Source organism: Nomascus leucogenys, unplaced genomic scaffold (genome assembly GCF_006542625.1).
Source record: "Nomascus leucogenys isolate Asia unplaced genomic scaffold, Asia_NLE_v1 Super-Scaffold_361, whole genome shotgun sequence".
NCBI classification, from domain to species: Eukaryota; Metazoa; Chordata; class Mammalia; order Primates; family Hylobatidae; genus Nomascus; species Nomascus leucogenys.
In genome coordinates this window covers 983,118-1,001,702 of record NW_022095772.1, presented here as the reverse complement: position 1 = coordinate 1,001,702, position 18,585 = coordinate 983,118, and the positions used below count along the sequence as shown (strand labels likewise).

At 37.0% G+C, this 18,585-nt stretch overlaps 1 protein-coding gene across 1 annotated transcript in view; it reads right to left on the bottom strand.

Moving 5' to 3' along the window:
- The window catches only part of LOC100598665 (coiled-coil domain-containing protein 144A-like), a 47,770-nt gene extending 31,141 nt beyond the window's left edge, over positions 1–16,629 (bottom strand). Inside the window, exons 1-4 of the mRNA XM_030808354.1 lie at positions 16,506–16,629; positions 7,178–7,211; positions 6,750–6,891; positions 427–642 (exon numbers count right to left, since the gene is read on the bottom strand). Of these exons, the coding sequence (XP_030664214.1) occupies positions 427–642; positions 6,750–6,891; positions 7,178–7,211; positions 16,506–16,612 (499 nt within the window). The 5' untranslated portion in view covers positions 16,613–16,629. The remainder of the gene's footprint in view (positions 1–426; positions 643–6,749; positions 6,892–7,177; positions 7,212–16,505) is intronic.
- Between the last annotated feature and the right edge of the window lie 1,956 nt (positions 16,630–18,585).

Below are 18,585 nucleotides of genomic sequence, written 5' to 3'. Positions count from 1 at the left end.
CTACTTAGGACGCTGAGGCAGGAGGATGGAGTTCAAGGCTGCAGGGAGGTATGATCACACCAGTGAACTCCAGCCTCAGGCACAGAGTGAGACCCTGTGTCTACAAATAATAATAATGATAAAAGATGTTCCTTACATCATTAATTATAAATACAAAATAATTTTAAAACCCAAATTACAATTTGTTAAATGAATAACAAGATTTCATATGATGGACTTCCACATGGCCATTAAGATTGCAAAGAATATGCATTTATTTATTAGAAGAGTTCATCACAGTTAATCATGTTTTATTATTTCCAAGAATTTCATATTCCACAAGACCAAGATTTCTCCCCCATTAATCCCCAGAAGGTAAGTCAGCAATTACAAAAATTCTGATATATTATCTTTAGTATAAATATTTATTTAGAACTAGAATATCATACCTCAAACTGTACACCTCTTTCTCCCATTCAATTTTTTGAAGCTCTAACTGTAATTTTGTATTTTTCGTTTCAGATAGCTCCTTTTGTAGTACACTGACCATATTTTCCATTTGTTTAATTTTTTCTGTAAGTCGTTCATAGTCATTATTCTTAAGTTCCAGTAAGTGTTCATATAAACAAAATGTGTCTTGGATTCTTGATAGGCTAAGAGAATCTGTGTCAGGGAGAAAACAAGGTGGAAATAAAGTATATGAGTACTTTTTAGGTATAAAGGACTGCGTTTTAACATTGTCTCCTTCACACATTGAACAAATATGCACTGAGTGCCTACAATGTGGCAGACATTCTACCAAGCTCTGCAGATAAAACAGACAAGACCTCTGCTCTCATTTAGCCTTAAGAGTAGTGAGGAGCAAAGACAACAAATGTGACAATTATAAATTCAGATAGATGGTGTAAGAAAACAGTTCTATGATCACATGGGAGAATTTTATCTACACTGGGCCCAGGGAAGATTTCCCTGAGGAAGAGATGACTACACTGAGAAATGAAGAGTGAGAAGGAAGCAGTTAAGCAAAGGGGTGGGAAAGCATCCTAGGCAGTCGACAGCAGGTGCTGAAGCTCTGCTGCAATCTGCTTCTGGCCATGATGGACAGCAAGTACTGATTTACCTTCTTGCCTGAAACAACCAAAAATAAAACAGACAAAATATATTGTGCAATGATTTACCAGGCAGTGGACTTCAGGTAATGAAGACAATTATCCCCGTAAGACAGGAAACAAATGAAATTCATCCAACATTCCAGCTCCCTGCCTTCACGGAGTTTCCAGGCTACCGCACAGAGAACAAACTGAGAGAGTCCACCAGATTCCCTGAGATGAGATGATGAAGCCGAGAGTCTGGTAAAGCCAAGGCAGACAGAGATCACAAAACAGAACACCAGGAAGGAGACAGAGTACAGGGAAAGAACACTGAAGATCTGCAAAAATACCTCCTGGGTATCTAGCAGAGTAACAAACAGCACATGTGTGCCAGAAAACTGCCCCAGACCAAGGGGAAAAAAAAAACCTCAAAAAAATTGGAAAGAAACATGTCTGGTGCTCACAATGTGCCAAATAGTGTTCATTTCCATGAGTGACACTGGGAAAACTCAGAATTTGCATGGCAATGAATAGAGTCATCACAAAGCTCTTGCCTCAGGAGCAGGAAATTAGACCAAATCATAAAAGCAAGATCAGAAAGATCAAGCTGTTCATATGGAACTCAACTGTATATTAAAATTAAGCTCAAGCAGATAGGCAGAGGCATGGAAGATTTTTTTTTAAGCAAACTACACTTGTAGAGACTTAAATTACAATGTCAAGAATGAAAGCTACGATGGATGGAAAGTGAACACAGATTAGACACCACCAAAGAGAAGATTCATAAATTTGAGACATCAGTGAACTATGAGAAAACTTCAAGCAGGAATAAGTCCCCAAAGAGGGAAAAACAGAGACAGAAAAATAAAAAAAGAATGGCCAAAACTTTCTAAATTTAAAGAAAACTATAATCCTACAAATCCAGAAGTATCTGGCTGGGAGAGAGGAAATGAAAGTATACTATTCTAATTTTCTTTTTTAAAAAATTTCAGTAGGTTTTTGGGGAACAGGTGGTCTTTGGTTACACGAATAAGTTCTTTAGTGGTGGTTTCTGAGATTTTGGTGTACCCATCACCCAAGCAGCATACACTGTACCCAGTCCATAGTCTTTTATCCCTCCCCCTCTCCCTCTTTCTCCCCAAGTCCTCAACCAGAATGGAGATTGTATCATTCTTATGCCCCTGCATCCTCACAGCATAGCTCCCACTTACAAGTGAGAACAGACAATGTTTGGGTTTTAATTCATAATTTTCTTATGCCAAATATGATATGCCATAATATTTTTTGAAGATGGACAGTGATAAGTTAAAATCATATACTATAAATTGTGATGCAACCACTAAGATAGAAAAAAATAGTTATTGCTAATAAGCCATAAAAGGGAGATAAAAAATAAATCATAAAAATTACTGGACTAATTGAGAAGAAAGCAGAAAAAGAAGAAAAGAGAACAAAGAACTGCAGGGACCAATGGAAATCAAACAGCTTGATGACAGACAAACCTCACTGTATCAATAAGCACATCATAAATGGAACTGGCCTAAAAATCTCAATTAAAAGGCAGATTGTCAGACTGGATAAAAATGCAAGAAGCTATTCCATGCTTCCTATAAAAAAAGTACTTTAAATGTAAAAACATAAATTGTTCAAAAGGATGGAAAAAGATATACCAGGCTAAAAGTTAACAACAACAACAACAAAAAAATCACCAGCTATAAACAGTCATTTCCTAATGACTTTAAAAAGTTCAGTTAATCAAGAACATATAATCTTAAATGTTTGTGCACCTAATAACAGCTTCAAAACACATGAGGTAAAAATCAATAGAAGAAATAGACAAATTCACAAGTATGGAACAGCAAATCAGCAAGAATGGAGTAGACTTGAACAACACCATGCTTCTCAAGTACCCAGGGAGCACTTACCAAACAGACCACATTCTAGGTTCTGCAATCAATCTTAATGAAAGAATTAAGTCAGAAGGATTTAAGTCATACAAAGTATGTTCCCTGACCACAAGGCAATCGAATCACAAATTAGTAACAAAATATCTCATCAAAATACTCAAATATTTTAAAACAAAGTAACACACATCTAAATAACCCTAGGTCAAAGACGTGATGCAAAGAGAAGTTAGAGAGTATTTAATGAAAAAAAAAAAAAAAAAAAAAAAAAAAAAAAAAAAAAAAAAAAAAAAATGAGCTATAGTATGAAGCTGAGAGAATTGAACAATGAACAGATGACTATCATGACAAGGAACTGTAAAAAAAAAAAAAAAAAAAAAAAAAAAATATCAGGATTTGTGGAACACAGCTAACAGTACTTAAAATTTTTTAGCACTTAATGTCTATATTAGAAGACTCTCAAGTCAATGGTCTTGACTTCTATCTTAAGAAACTAAAAAAAGAGAAGAAACTAAAAAAGAAGAACAAATTAAACCCAAAGCAAGCAGAGGAAATGATATAATAAACATCTGCTATAGTCTGACATTTGCATCCTCCCAGAACTCGTATGCTGAAACTTAATCACAGAGGTGATGTTATCAGAAGGTGGGGCTTTGTGGAAGTAATTAGCTCATGGGAGCCAAGCCCTCATAAATGGGATTAGTGCCCTTATATAATAGACCCCAGAGGGCTCATTCACCTGTTTGGCCATGTGAGGACACAGGGGGAAAAAGGGATCTATGAACCAGGAATTGGTCCCTCACCAGACACCAAATCTGCCAGCACCTAGATCTTGGACTTTTGTGAGAAATCCATTTCTGTTGTTTATAAGCTACCCGGTCTATAGTATTTTGTTATAGCAGGCCGAACAGACCACAACATCAAAGATGAAACCAATAAAACAGAAAAACAATAGGAAAAAAAATCAGTAAAACCACACACTTTGATGAGGTCAATAAAAGTGATAAAACTCTAGCCAGGTTGATCATAAAAAAGAAGATGAAAATTACAATTTCAGAAACATAGTAATATGACATTTTTATAGATCCTACAGATACTAAAAGAATAGCAATATAATAAGGTGAGATTTATGTGACTAAACATGACAACTTTGATAAAATGGATACTTTCCTTGAAAAACAAAAATTACCAAGGTTCAATCAAGAAGGAATAACCTGAACTGTCTTATATCTATAAAAGAAAATAAAGCATAAGTAAAGCCTTCCTAGAAAGAAAACTCCAGGCCCACATAGCTATGCTGGTGAATTCTACCAAATATTTAAGAAGTAATTTAACAATTTTACATGACCTTTCCCCCACCCTCAAAAAAATAGAGGAGAAATATAACTCATTCTGTCACTCTAGCATTACCCTGAACCAAAATCTGACAATGATATTACAAAAACAGGAAACTCCCTCATGAACATGGATGTAAAAATTTAACCAATTTCTCAAGAAACCAAGATATCCTTCTTTAGGTGAGTGAACAACCTCTGGTACAGCCATGCAATAATGAGCTAACGTGTCATGAGAAGACATGAAGGAACCACAAAGGCATATTACCAAGTGAAAAATGCCAGTCTAAAGGCTACACACTGTCTGATACCAACTACATGACATTTTGGAAAAGGCCAAGACTATAGATACAGTAAAAAAAAAGTCAGCGGTTGCCAGGATTTGGGGAGGGAAGGCGGGAAAGATGAACAGATGAAGCACAAAGGAGTTTTAAAGCTCTGAAACTGCTTTGGATAATACTTCAACGATAAATACATGTCCTTATACCTTTGTCCAAATTCACAGAATGTAAGACACCGAGACTGAGCCCTAATATAAACTATGGACTTTGGGTGATTATGATTATCAATTCAGGATCATCAATGAGATCAAGTGTACCACTCTGGTGAGGATATTGATAATTGTGGAGGCTATGCACGTGTGGGGGCAGGGAGTACAGGGATAATCTCTGTGCCTTACTTTTAGTTTTGCTGTGAAGCTAAAACTACTCTAAAAAATCACCTTTTAAAACTTTCTAAATAAAACCTTGGCAAATCAAATCCAATGATATATTATAAGGATAATACATCAAAAACAAATGGGGTTTATCCCCAAATACAGGGATGGTTTGACATTAAAATATCAGTTATTCACCACATTAAAAAACTAAAAGAGAAGAACCATATGATCATCTTAGTATATAGAGGCATTTGATAAAATACAACATTCATTCCTGATTTAAAAAGAAAAATCCTTCTCAGTAACCAAAGAATACAAGGGAATGCCATCAGCATGATAAAGAGCATCTCTGATAAACCTCAGCTAACATGTGTCATGATGAAAAACCGAATGCTTTCCCTCTAAGATCAGGAACAATACAGGAATGTCTCCTTTCACTATTTTAGTCAGCACTGTACTGAAGCCAGTGCAGTTAGGAAAGAAAAGAAAATAAAAGCTACCTGAGTTGAAAGGAAGAAGTAAAACTGTCTTTATTCACAATCATGATCACATAATAGGGATAGGTAAAATCCAACCTGTGGAGCAGCTTCTTATTTTTGCAGATAAAGTTTTATTGGAACGCAGCTGTGTTTTTTAACATATGTATTGTCTATGGCTGGTCTCATACTACAATGGCAGAGTTGAATGGCTGTGACAGAGACCATTTTGTCGCAAGTTTAAAATATTTACTATGTTTAGTAAGATAACACTTTGAAAATGAAAAAGGTTTGACTACCTTTGGTGTATGTAAAAAAGCTTACTGAATCGAATCTCAATTTTAAATGTTCATAAGCTACAGAGATTGGAAAAGACAGTTCACCAAAGAAGATACACAGGTGGCAAATAAGCACATACAGGATGCTCAATATTATTAATCTTTAGGGTAATGCACATTAAAACCATAATGATATGCATAATACACACCCATCAGAATGGCTAAAATTTCAAAATTAAAAAACAGCAATAATAAGAGCTTGTGATGATACAGAACAACAAGAAATGTCGTATACTACTGGTTGGAATGGAAAATCAATACAAATACTTTGGAAAACAATTTAGCAGTTTCTTAATAAAGAAATACAAAGGGACAGGAAGAGACTTTTATGGATGATGAACATGTTAACCCTCTTGATTATGGTGATGGTTTCACATGTGCATATGACTGTATATTTTATATACTTGCAGTCTATCATATATCAGTTATACCTCACTGAAGCTATCAACTGCTCAAACAAACATCTAAGATACTGGGTGGGACACAGAAAGAGAAGCGTAAAAACGATGTAGGATAAAGCTAGAGGATTCAGATCTCTAACCTTATAGCAATGAGAAGTAGTAGCTGAGTTATAAGCAAAGGAGTAACATGATCAGATCCGAATTTTTAAAAATATATCATTATGAATGCAGAGTAGACCATGGTTTTAGGAGGTGGGGTATTCAGGAAAACAGTTCTAAGATTCCTAAGATTTCTGCAGCATTCCAGCTGGAGAAAAAATGGTAACCTGACATTGGGGGAAGGAATAGGAGAGAAACAGAGTCAACAAGACTGGGAGTGCCACTCACACTAAGAAAAGTACAGTGGAGTTATCATAGCTCTTTGGTGTAGAGTATAAGTTAGTTCTCTATTTTAACACTGAGCATATTTCTGAGATGCGCTTCACTATCACATGTCAGTTCTCAGCAATGTATACACACACTACTGCAGGATACATCAAAAGGCCTTGCATTTATGCAATGGTCCTACCTTTACACTCCATTCCAAGTTGTTCAATCAGCAATATAAAATTCTCATGAATAGAGTGAGACAACTCACAAACCTCTGAGGCTGTTTCAGATGGCCCCATTGAGTCAGCAAAGTCAGACCCAGGATGTATTTGGTTTTTGACCTGTAAGATAAATAATACTGTTTCAAAATGTCCTCGAAAGATTTATAGCATATGCTAAATGTACAGAAGTGGTATTTCTCCTTTTTTTTTTTTTTGATGAGCAAAAACACAGGTACTTCTTTAAAGCAACAGATTGTTCTTCAACTGTACTGTTATCAATGGCTACTGTTTCCTAATCACTTTTTCTAAGCAAACAGTTTTACAACAAAACATCCTGTTTTTTTCATTTTACCTTTTAGAATTTTTTTAAAAATAATATTTTAGATCATTTACTTTTTTACAATACCTTGTTCTTTTCATTAGATGTTTTATCTGCAGGCCTGAAAAAAGAAACAATTCCTTTTAGAAAAATAGCAAAGATGTAAAATACAAAGAATATCTAATACTATTGTTTTATCATATAAAATATCTGCATTTGTATTACTTCTAGTCATCAAGTGTACAGGTAATTTTTTTATAGGTAATGTAAAATACAGTAATTTTCTACAATGGACATTAAAGTATAAACAGAAACAGCAACATTAAGGGATAAAGAAACTTGCTACTACTAATATCATTACAAAGAATTAAATTTAGGTCAAGATTTCTGATAGTAAAACCAAAAGAAAACAAATGTGTTACCTGCATTATGTGATAAAAACAAATATACCAAGGTTTTCTCATTGTTGTCCTTTTCAATAAAAACAAGCTTTTACAGGCACTAAAACCTATTTGGAAAATATTACTCACATTCTTATATAAGAGAAACCCCTTTTTAATGATGATATTAGTTAGCTTTTTCTGGACTTGCTATGCAGGTATTATGCATCATTCTGAGCACTGTCCATGTGTCAAACTCATGTAATCCTCATAACAATTCTGTGAGGTCAATAACATATTAAGTATTTTATAAAGAAAGAACATAGGCACAGAAGGGCCACATGACTTTCCTCAGCCCAGTTGGCCAGTAGCAGACCCAGCACTCAAACCCAAGAATTCTGCCTCAGAAACATGTGTTTCATGATATGCTGTGAAGGTAACATTTGTTTTCAAGTGAGATGATAGCGGATGAAACCACATTGTCATTCCATTTCTGACTACAACTATAAATAACAATTTCAGAATCTTGCAATTTTTTTCTAATAAAAAAACTTTATACAGAGGCAAGTTTGGAAACCTATTTTCAAAAAACTAAAAATCATTTTTAATGAAATCCATCAACAGGTGTTCATTCACGTATTCACCTATTTATTCAAGCATTCAACAAATAAATACTCATTGAGCACACAATACATGCTGATGGCAATGTTGGTCCAGGGAAACATGGTTTTGATACTTTAGAACATTATGATCCATTGTGGGTCAACCTGATTAAATATTTAAAAAAAAAACTTTATAGGCCGGGCGCAGTGGCTCAAGCCTGTAATCCCAGCACCTTGGGAGGCTGAGGCGGGTGGATCACAAGGTTGGGAGTTCAAGACCAGCCTGGCTAAGACGGTGAAACTCCATCTCTACTAAAAATACAAAAATTAGCTGGGCGCGGTGGTGGGCGTCTGTAATCCTGGCTACTCAGGAGACTGAGGCAGGAGAATCGCTTGAACCTGGAAGGTGGAGGTTGCAGTGAGCCGAGATCGCACCACTGCACTCTAGCCTGGGTGACAGAGCAAGACTCTGTCTCAAAAAAACAAACAAACAAAAAAACCCAAAAACAACTTTATAATCCAGAAGTAATAGTCTGTGATAGACTGTCAACAGTTAGCTTTTCTAAAGTACTTGAACAAAACCCTCCCCTTCTCCCCAGAATCTAAACAACTATAAAGTTGATACACCTGACATTTTAGAGTACCTTAGCAGATCATACCTGTTCATCAAGGGATGTTTAAATTATATTCAGTATGGCCTAAGTGTTTGCATGTTTATTATTTCACAATTTTAAATACTCTGCATATGATAGTTTAAATTTCAAGTCACCATTTATATGTTCAGTTACACTAATATGTTACATTTCTGAACCAATGCTGAAGGAACAAACTCTTACCATAAAACTCTACATGAATAAGCACTTTAAGGACAATTAGTTTGCTAAAAATCTATAAAAGATAATGAATCGAGCTTTCAAACACTTAGACATACGAACAAAATTAAATCTCATAAACATGTTCTTCTTGTCCGTATCGTTCCCAGCAGCATACTAATACATTCTAAAAGCTTCTATTTTAAAATAAAAAAGAAAGAAAATTCCCTTGAATCCCACATTCTTCTTCATTTATCACTCATTTCTCTATTGCCTTTCCCAATAACGGTTCCCTCAAGGGGTGTCTATGCTTATCCACTATAGTCAGGATTCCACGGCAATTATTTACTGAAACTGCTCCTTGTCAAAGTCACCAGCCCTCACTGTAATCAGTCTTTCAGCGTCGATATAGTTGAGTATTCTCCAGCTTTGGTAGACTACATTATTCTATTTCCAGGAAAAGTAACCACTGCAAATGTTCTTTCTCAGAGAAATAAAGAACTTACACATTTTAACTTCTTTCATCCTCATCTATTTCACTTAAGCTGCTGTCATCATCTCCTTGTAGCAGACCATGAGTTACTAAATTAGCCTTCTCAAACACTGGTGTAATCACAGACTATTTTGTGGTCAAATTTTTATTTTCATATTTCTTTCCTTCCTTGATATGTAACGCAATACCAGAAGTTAAAAAAATCTATAAAAAGCCAATGTTTTATAATAATTCTACTGATAATGAACTTAAAAAATTTTGTAAAATTCCAACTCTTCCCCATCTCAATTCATTAATTTAAAAAACACAGTTATGAATTACCAACAACATAAAAAGAAATATGTATTTCCTGCCTCAAAAACCAGGTAATATGCAATTATGATACAATGTGTAGTTTAAAAGTTGATATACGAAAAGTTATATTTTAGCACAAGGAAGGCATTACAGAAGAGGCAAAATATAAGAGGAGCTCACCAGGGAAAAACAGAGAAAACTACTCTACTTGGAGAATGGAATGAGAGCACAAAGATTAGTCCCATGGAGTCTAAGTGTTTCCTAGGAACTTGAAAGGAAAAGTGTAAAACACAAGGAAACTAAGAATGGAAGATGAATGCTACACTAAAAAGTTAGAGTCAGCAGGGCGCAGTGGCTCATGCCTGTAATCCCAGCACTTTGGGAGGCTGAGACGGGAGGATCACGAGGTCAGTAGATCAAGACCATCCTGGCCAACATGGAGAAATCCCGTCTCTACTAAATATACAAAAATTAGCTGGGCTTGGTGGCATGCCTGTAGTCCCAGCTACTCCGGAGGCTGAAGCAGGAGAATCGCTTGAACCCAGGAGCCAGAGGTTGCAGTGAGCTGAGATTCTCACTGCACTCCAGCCCTGCGAAAGAGTGAGACTCCATCACAAAGAAAAAAAAAAAAAAGCTGGAGTCCACTGCATACAGGCAATGACTCTTACACACGAAACTCATATTTAGATCTGTGCTATGTTTTGGGTTTATTTTTAAATATAGTAATGTTTAAACAGTTTAAACAAAGTTTTAAAAATAGGCACATATTACGTGAAAGAAATCAGGAAAATGTCTTGGGAAGAAAAAAATCTTACTGTTAAAATTCCTAAATGTCATTATAGTCATTATATATAGTTCAAAAATAGCAATATTCTGATTAGTTATATAAGTTTGTTTGAAAATAAAATAATTTGGTAAATTTCCTACATGTTTAGTCTAGTATTTAGTCTTAATATAAAAAGCTGGATTTGCCAGCAGAAAATTGAAAATTTTTTTTATGAAGTAAACACACATTATATCACTATCATTGCATGGAACAGAAAGTGAACAAAAAAAAAAAGATTAAGGAATAAAAAAAGAGTATCACTATCATATAAATACATACATTAACAAAGAGACAAACATTTCCCACTGGAGATTATATTAGGAGTTTAGCAGAAGTCTCTGAAAATAACAAAAACTGAAACAAAACTAATAATTGCTTTTTGTTTGTTTTTAACTATGTAGAGAATTCTTCTGGTTAAGACTAAGCATCAAAAAAATGAGATCTTCCTGAGAGCAATTATTAAACAATTCCTCTTGACCCACACTTCCAAATTAAGTCTAATAGTTCTGGAATATGAAACCATTTTCATTTTAAACATAGTTGATGGAAGGCAACTTTTAAACAGAAAACTGCAGTTTAAAGTTGCCTCAAACTTAGGAAAGAACTGACCTGTAGCCATGGTAGTAACAAGCAACCACCCACAGCCAGTTCTAAATACAGTCAATCAATCAGTGACCATTGGCCTCTCTCACCAACCAGTATCAATGTGGGCCACTTGCTTCTGAAAGACAGCCAATCGAACACAAACTCACTCCAATCCACAAGCCTGGGAGTGTTAACTAACCCACAGCAGCCTCACTCAGAGAGCCATGTTTCTCCAGATGATGTCAACCCTCTTATGCTGCTGAGAGTCTGCCAATACTTCAAGTCTGCTGCTCCCACAACCCTATGTAAGATCAACAGCTGCTCTGTCAGAATACAGATTGCCTGATGAGCTAGCTCTCTTATAGAAAGCAACACATTCCAACGTGGTCTTTTAACTTCAAATACTGAAGGTTCATAATCACTTGGAAACAATTTTTAAGTCCATTAAATTTACCACCCTTATATTTTAATTTTCTTTATAAATTACCAGTGAAGTTTGTAACTCCTTTGATCCATTTTATCAGAAGTAAAACTATCATGATCATTAGTAAAAGAATAAATAGTGAGTAACCACAATACTGAGCTTTTCTCTCTAAATGGAAAACTGTTAACATAAAGAATGTAGCTTACTACAAAGAGCCAAAAAATCCAAAAATGCATATAATCACTAGGCAAAAGTGTTAGAATGAGCCCATGTCAAGCCTTTTTTTTTTCTTTTTTTTTTACGTGAGAATCAGTCTAATGTTTAAAACAATACATCGAAGGGTAAACTCCACTTGCTCATTTAATAAATATTTATTCAGTAGCTACTTATTGCATGCTAGGCCCTACTCCTACTTGTGGGAGTGAAATAAACACAATAAATATAACAGTAGATAGATTAGGCAAAATATACAGTGTTAGGGGAGAAAAACTAAAGCAGGAAAATGAAATGTTTACAGGTTTGAGAGGAGGGGTGGTGGGAATTTTAGGATGGCCAGAAAAGTCCTTACTGAGAAAGGGGCTTTTCAGTAAAGAACTGAAGGAATGGAAAGAGAAAACCAGGAGCTATCTGAGGAAAAGGCATCCCAGACACAGGGAACTGCCCAGTACAGAGGCGTGCCTGGGGTGTTTAAGCAACTGTGATAGATAACGAAGAGCAGGAAGTTCAGCGTGGCTGAAGCAGAGCAAAGGGAATAAGAAACAGAAGTTTAAGTGAGAGAGAGAACAGGGCATATTGTGTGTTGCCTCCTAGGTATGAGGAGGAACCCTGACACTAGAGTGAAATGGGAAGCAATCAGATGGGTCTGAGCAGAGGAATGACATCATCTGACTTATGTTTTAAATACGGCCACTGAGTTAAGGATTGACAAAAAGAAGATTCTTTTTAAAAAACAGAAATAACCAATTAACAGTCTATTACATGCATCTAGACAGCAGATGATGGTGGCTTGGACATGAAAGATATGACTGGCTTCTGGATATATTCATCAGGTACTCCTGACAAGATCTGCTGACAGACTAGATGTGAGATGTCAGAGAGAGGTGAGTCAAGGACGACACCTTGGTTTCTAGCAGAGCAACTGCAAGAGTTGCCATTAATGCAAGTAGCAAAGACTATGCGAGGGGTAGGTATGAGAAAGAATATCGGTACCCCAGTCTTGGACCTGGTAAGTTTGTGATACCCAACAGTTTGTAACCAATCAAACAGAGATGTCAAGTAGGCAGACTGGTATAGAAGTCTAGAATTAAGGAAAGAGATCTAGGCTGGAGACATGCATTTGGAAATCAATAGCACACACAAGGTAGTAAAAGTCATGAGAAAGAAGATTGAGGACTGAGTCCTGGGACATATGAGTCCTGGGACATATCAATGTGTAAAAGGTGGGATATGGGAAGAAAGCAAAACAGACCATGACGGATGGACTAGAAAGGCAGGAAGAAAAGCCAGGTGAGTGAGTGAGATCCTGAAAGCCAAGTGACGACACTGTTATGGAAGAGAGAGTTTTCCATTGGGTCCAATATTGCTGACAGGTTAAATAAAATGAGGTCTAAGAAACAATGTCTAGACTTACAAATCAGTGGTAAACTTCAGAACAACAATCTTGGAAGAGTGGTGGGAGTGAAAATTACTGGTGTCAGCTCAAGAGTGAATGGACAGGAAATCTGAATCCGTGAGTATAAACCATTCTTTCAAGGCCAACATACCTAGGGGCATGACTGTAGATGATTAATTTTCTTCTTGTTTAGCTGTATTTTTCAATTCTTATATAACTACATACTATACTTTTACCCTTTAAAAGTTTTTAAAATGATATCTATATGGCATTTTTGAAATGCCAGATGAAGGTATTAAATAAAAAATTCATTAACTTATAAAACCAAAAGGCCTCTTGAACATTTCTAGATTATATAAGCTGATTATCATTTTGCTCCTGCTTATACATAAAGACCAAGGAAGACTATAAGTTTCAGAAAAAGTATTTCTTGCTTGATAAAAATCATCTAACTCTAGAATATTTTATACACATCAAATATACAAAGTAATAGTCAAAATATGGAATTCTGTATCTATATTATTTGCAATTTTTACCCCAAGCAAGAATTACTTTTTGAAAAAAGAAAATTCAGGAAATAAAGCATTTCTTTAAACTTCATGTTTAAACAAATGGTGATGGAATAAAAGAGTTCTTATTCATCATAAACACACACAGCACACATGCACACACGTGCGTGAGCACACCCTTTACTTGATAAATACCATGTTGAATATTTTAGTCTTTCCTTTCAGGTTCTATCCCTTCACTCAAAATGCAGTTACAAATAAATGTACTCTTCATGTGCCTTCTGCCTAAACCCATTTTAATATAACTTTACAGTCCCATTATCATTATAGTCTCAAAGCTAGACTCAGCCTGGAACTACCCTTTCATTTGGAACTCTTATTAAAATGTGACATACAGCTCCTTCAAATAAAAACAAACCCTAGGACCTGACGCCAGGCTTCCTTTGTTGCTACTTATAATGGCCAAGTTCTGTGCTTATAATACATCTTCTTTCATTTTATTGCTACATATCAAAGGGTTTTATATGTTTTTCTTATTATGTCTTAATTCAAAACATCATCACACTCTTTTCCAGATGAAAATAAGGAAAAGAAATTGAGCAACTGACTGACTTAAAGGTCATAGAACTACATAGTAGCAGAGTCAGCAAAAGAAGAAACACACGTCTCCCAAGTAGAGGCTGAAATCCAGTACCGTTCACCTCTAGGGTGAGCTATATACAGCTTAGAAAGTCACCTTCCCTAAATGTTCAAACTGAATCCCGTACCCATACTTTACCACTACCTCGTAAGAACAGCCTCAGATCTTGTTATAGCCTTTTTTTTTTTTTAGCATGCTGAAGCCAATAAAATGCTTCCCATTCAGCAAGAGAAACAAGTTCTGAAACACTGAATAATTTGCCCACGGCCTATGAACATTTCCACTGTGACTTCTTTCCAGATCCTTACTCTTCTCCACACAGGCAGAACATTAGAAAAATTCTTGGATTCTATGATGCACAGCTTAGGAGTCTGTTTAGCACAATTTAAGTCCAAATAGTTATTAAATCCTCCTCTGTTCCAGAAACAGTGTTAAATACTGCGAATATAAAAATGGAAAAGATACTCTCCTGGCTCCCAAGAAAGCCAGGTAGAAGAGACACAGGCACAAAAATCACTGTCACATGAAGCTCTACCTCCCTAACTTCAAACGAGGGCCTAAGTCACCAAGAATACAGTAGCAGTTGTGACTATGAGTAACTACTATAATTCAATACTTTATCTTCCCTTAGAAAACTCTTCTCCCTTGGAAATTTATCTACATTTCTAAATACCATTCCTTACTAAAAGGAAGCAGGGCTCCTTGGGGAAATAGCTGATTCTAGGTGTGGACTATGAAATGAACATGGTGAGTCTAGGACATCTCATGTTGCCCAGAAATCAAGGAACTGCCCAAATATTAACAGAGTCATGTTAAATGGACCTAAGAGTGAACCAGAAGGAGCTCACTTTGCCCTGTGTGGAACAATTTCAAGAAAAATATGACAGTAATGATTATAAAACATGAATTAAAATACATATTGGTACTAAAAAGAGAATAAAAGGATGTGGCTTTGGATAAAGCTCTTCTTCATGGAAGAATACCAGCTAATAAATGTAAAGGAAATGACAGAATTAGAAAAATTATTTTGTAAACCTTAATATGTTCAACTAGACATGCTAAAACCACTGAGTAAAAGGCTGCTTGGGAAGAGGATGCTCACATGATCTCAGAGTTTCACACCACAGATAATTTATTAGATATAGGAAGGAAGATGTGATCACGCTTCCTGTGACCCCCAGCTGGGGCCCCCGACACTATGTGCCTCCTTGTGATGTGGGAGCTACACAGCATCACCCACACAGCTTCTTGCCAAAACTGTTTGATGCTAATCACAAGGGAAGAACTGGACAGCTTCTGACCATGAGACTCTCCACCAGACAACTTGCTTGGCCTCTCCAAAGAAAACTCAGTTTCATTTAAAAACAAAACTAATTATTTAAAAACAACAAACGAAAAGCAAGATGTGGACCTGAGCTCCAGGGACAGAGCAGACATACTTTTCCCTGTTCTTCCCACTAAGTGGTAATAAAAACCCTCAACACTAGATATAAAACAAATATAAGAAGGTTTTGGAAGGGGAAGAGGAGGCAGACTACCCAGGTGCCTTGAGGCCCACAGAACAACCCAGTGATGGGTTCACTGGGTCTTCTTTTTGCTTCATTATCTCAGACTTGGAGCTGAAGAAGCAGGCAACTTCAAAACACCAAGGGGCACAGACTGAAAAGCCCCAAGAAAAGCCTGCCCTCTCTAGCCAAAGGACCAGGAAGGAGACAGTCTGATGAGATGGAACACATTTAGACAGTAACTGCCCATTTACCAGCAATAACTGAGCGGGGAGCCTAGACTTCCAGTCTTGTGAGGACATACCAAGGTACCCAACACCCCCCACCAAGGCTGAGTAAGGACTGCGACTTTTATCCCTGCATGGCAGTAATAAGGAGCCCATCCCTCACCCCCCCAGCAGTGTCAGGGGAACCTGGACTTCCACTCCCACCCAGGAGTGATGAGGCCCTCCTTCCCCTCCCTGCTGGGGTCATGTCAGAGGAGACCTAGTGGAGATTCAGTGACTTAACCTTTTCCCAGAGATAACGAGGCCACCTTTCCTCCCTCTTCCCCCATGGTGACAGTGAAAATCACTGTGGCAAGCAGTCACAAGGCACTCCTACCCCTCCCAGCCAGGGAGGTATCAGGGAGGCCAAGTAGGGAACCAGAATACCCACAACCACCCAGCAGCAACAGAGGTCCCCCACTCCATTGGGTGTCAATGGAAGCAGAGCGGAAAGCCTGGATATTTACCCCCATCTAGAAGTAACAAGCTGATGTCCCCCTTCTTCTACTACAATGGTGTCCAAAACAGCCTGCCAAAACAGAAGGTTTAAATAAGGTCTAGAGTCTGATAACATAATATCCAAATCGTTGAAGTTTCCATTGAGGATCACTTATACCAAGAGCCAGGAAGATCCCAAACTGAAAGAGAAAAGACAATTGACAGACACTAGCACTAAGAGAGCACAGATATTAGAATTACCTGAAAGGATTTTAAAGCACATATCATAAGCCTCAACAGGCTGGGCGCAGTGGCTCATGCCTGTAATCCCAGCACTTTGGGAGGCCGAGGTGGGCGGATCATGAGGTTAGGAGATGGAGACCATCCTGGCTAACATGGTGAAACCCCATCTCTACTAAAAATACAAAAAAATTAGCCAGGCGTGGTGGTGGGTGCCTGTAGTCCCAGCTACTCGAGAGGCTGAGGCAGGAGAATGGTGTGAACCCAGGAGGCGGAGCTTGCAGTGAGCCGAGATGGCGCCACTGCACTCCAGCCTGGGCGACAAAGCAAGACTTCGTCTCCAAAAAAAAAACAGCCTCAACAAACAACTACAAATGTGCTTCAAGCAAATGAAAAAAGAAATCTTGGCAAAGAAATAAAAGATATATATTTCGGCCGGGTTCAGTGGCTCACGGCCTGTAATCCCAGCACTTTGGGAGGCTGAGGCAGGCAGATCACCTGAGGTCAAGAGTTCGAGACCAGCCTGACCAATGTGGAGAAACCCCCGTCTCTACTAAAAATACAAAATTAGCCAGGCATGGTGGCACATGCCTGTAATCCCAGTTACTCGGGAGGCTGAGGCAGGAGAATCACTTGAACCCAAGAGGCAGAGGTTGCAGTGAGCCAAGATCCCGCTACTGCACATTGCACTCCAGCCTGGGCAACAAAAGCGAAACTCCTTCTCAAAAAAAAGACACATATTTTAATGGAAATTTTAGAATTGAAAAATACAGTAACCAAATTGGATGGATAGACTTAACACAGAATGGAGGGAGCAGACAAAATAATCAGTGAACTTCAACAGAAAACAATAGAAATTACCCAATATGAAGAATGGAAAGAAAATAGACTGGCCAAAAAATAAACAAGAAAAAAGAGGAGCAGCAGGAGGAATGATGGAAAAAGAGAAAGGAAGGAAGGAAGGGAAGGAGGGAGGGAAGGAGTGAGGGAGAAAGTCTCAAAGACCTCTGAGACTAAAATAAAAGATCTAACACTCTTGTCATCAGGGTCCAGGAAAGAGAGAAAGAGGGCACAGCTGGAAAAGTATTCAAAAAATAATAGCTGAAAACTTCCCAAATTTGGCAAGAGACATAAACCTACGGATTCGAAATGCTGAACCCCAAATAAAAAGCCCAATAAAATCCACACCAAAATACATCATAGTCAAACTTCTGAAAAGACGAAAAGACAAAAAGTCTTGAAAGCAGTAAGTGAAACAACACTTCATGTATAAGGGAAAAACAATTCAAATAACAGATTTCTTATCAGAAATTAAGGAAGCCAGAAGGAAATGACACAACAGTTTTCAAGTGCTGAAAGAAGTGTCAACACAAAATTCTAGATTCAGTAAAAATATCCTTCAAGAATCAATGGGAAATCAAGACATTCTCAGATAAAGGAAAATAAGATAATGTGTTGCCAGCAGATCTACCCTAAAGGAATGGCAAAAGGAAGATCATGCAACAGACCGAAAAATGATGAAAGAAGGAATCCAGAAACATCAAGAAGAAAGAAATAAGAGTAAGCAAAAATACATGTAATTACAATAAAATTTCTATCTCCTCTTAAGACTTCTAAATTATATTGATGGTTGAAGCAAAAATTATAACTCTGTCTGAAGTGCTTCTAAATGTATGTAGAGAATTATAAATGGGGAAAGTATAGGTTTTTACACTTCATTGAAGTGGTAAAATGACAACACTGTGAAAAGTTACATATACACACACACACATACACACATATAAGTATATATAAATATATGTGTGTATATGTGTATATATATAAATATATGTATGTGTATGTGTATATATATAAACATATGTGTGTGTA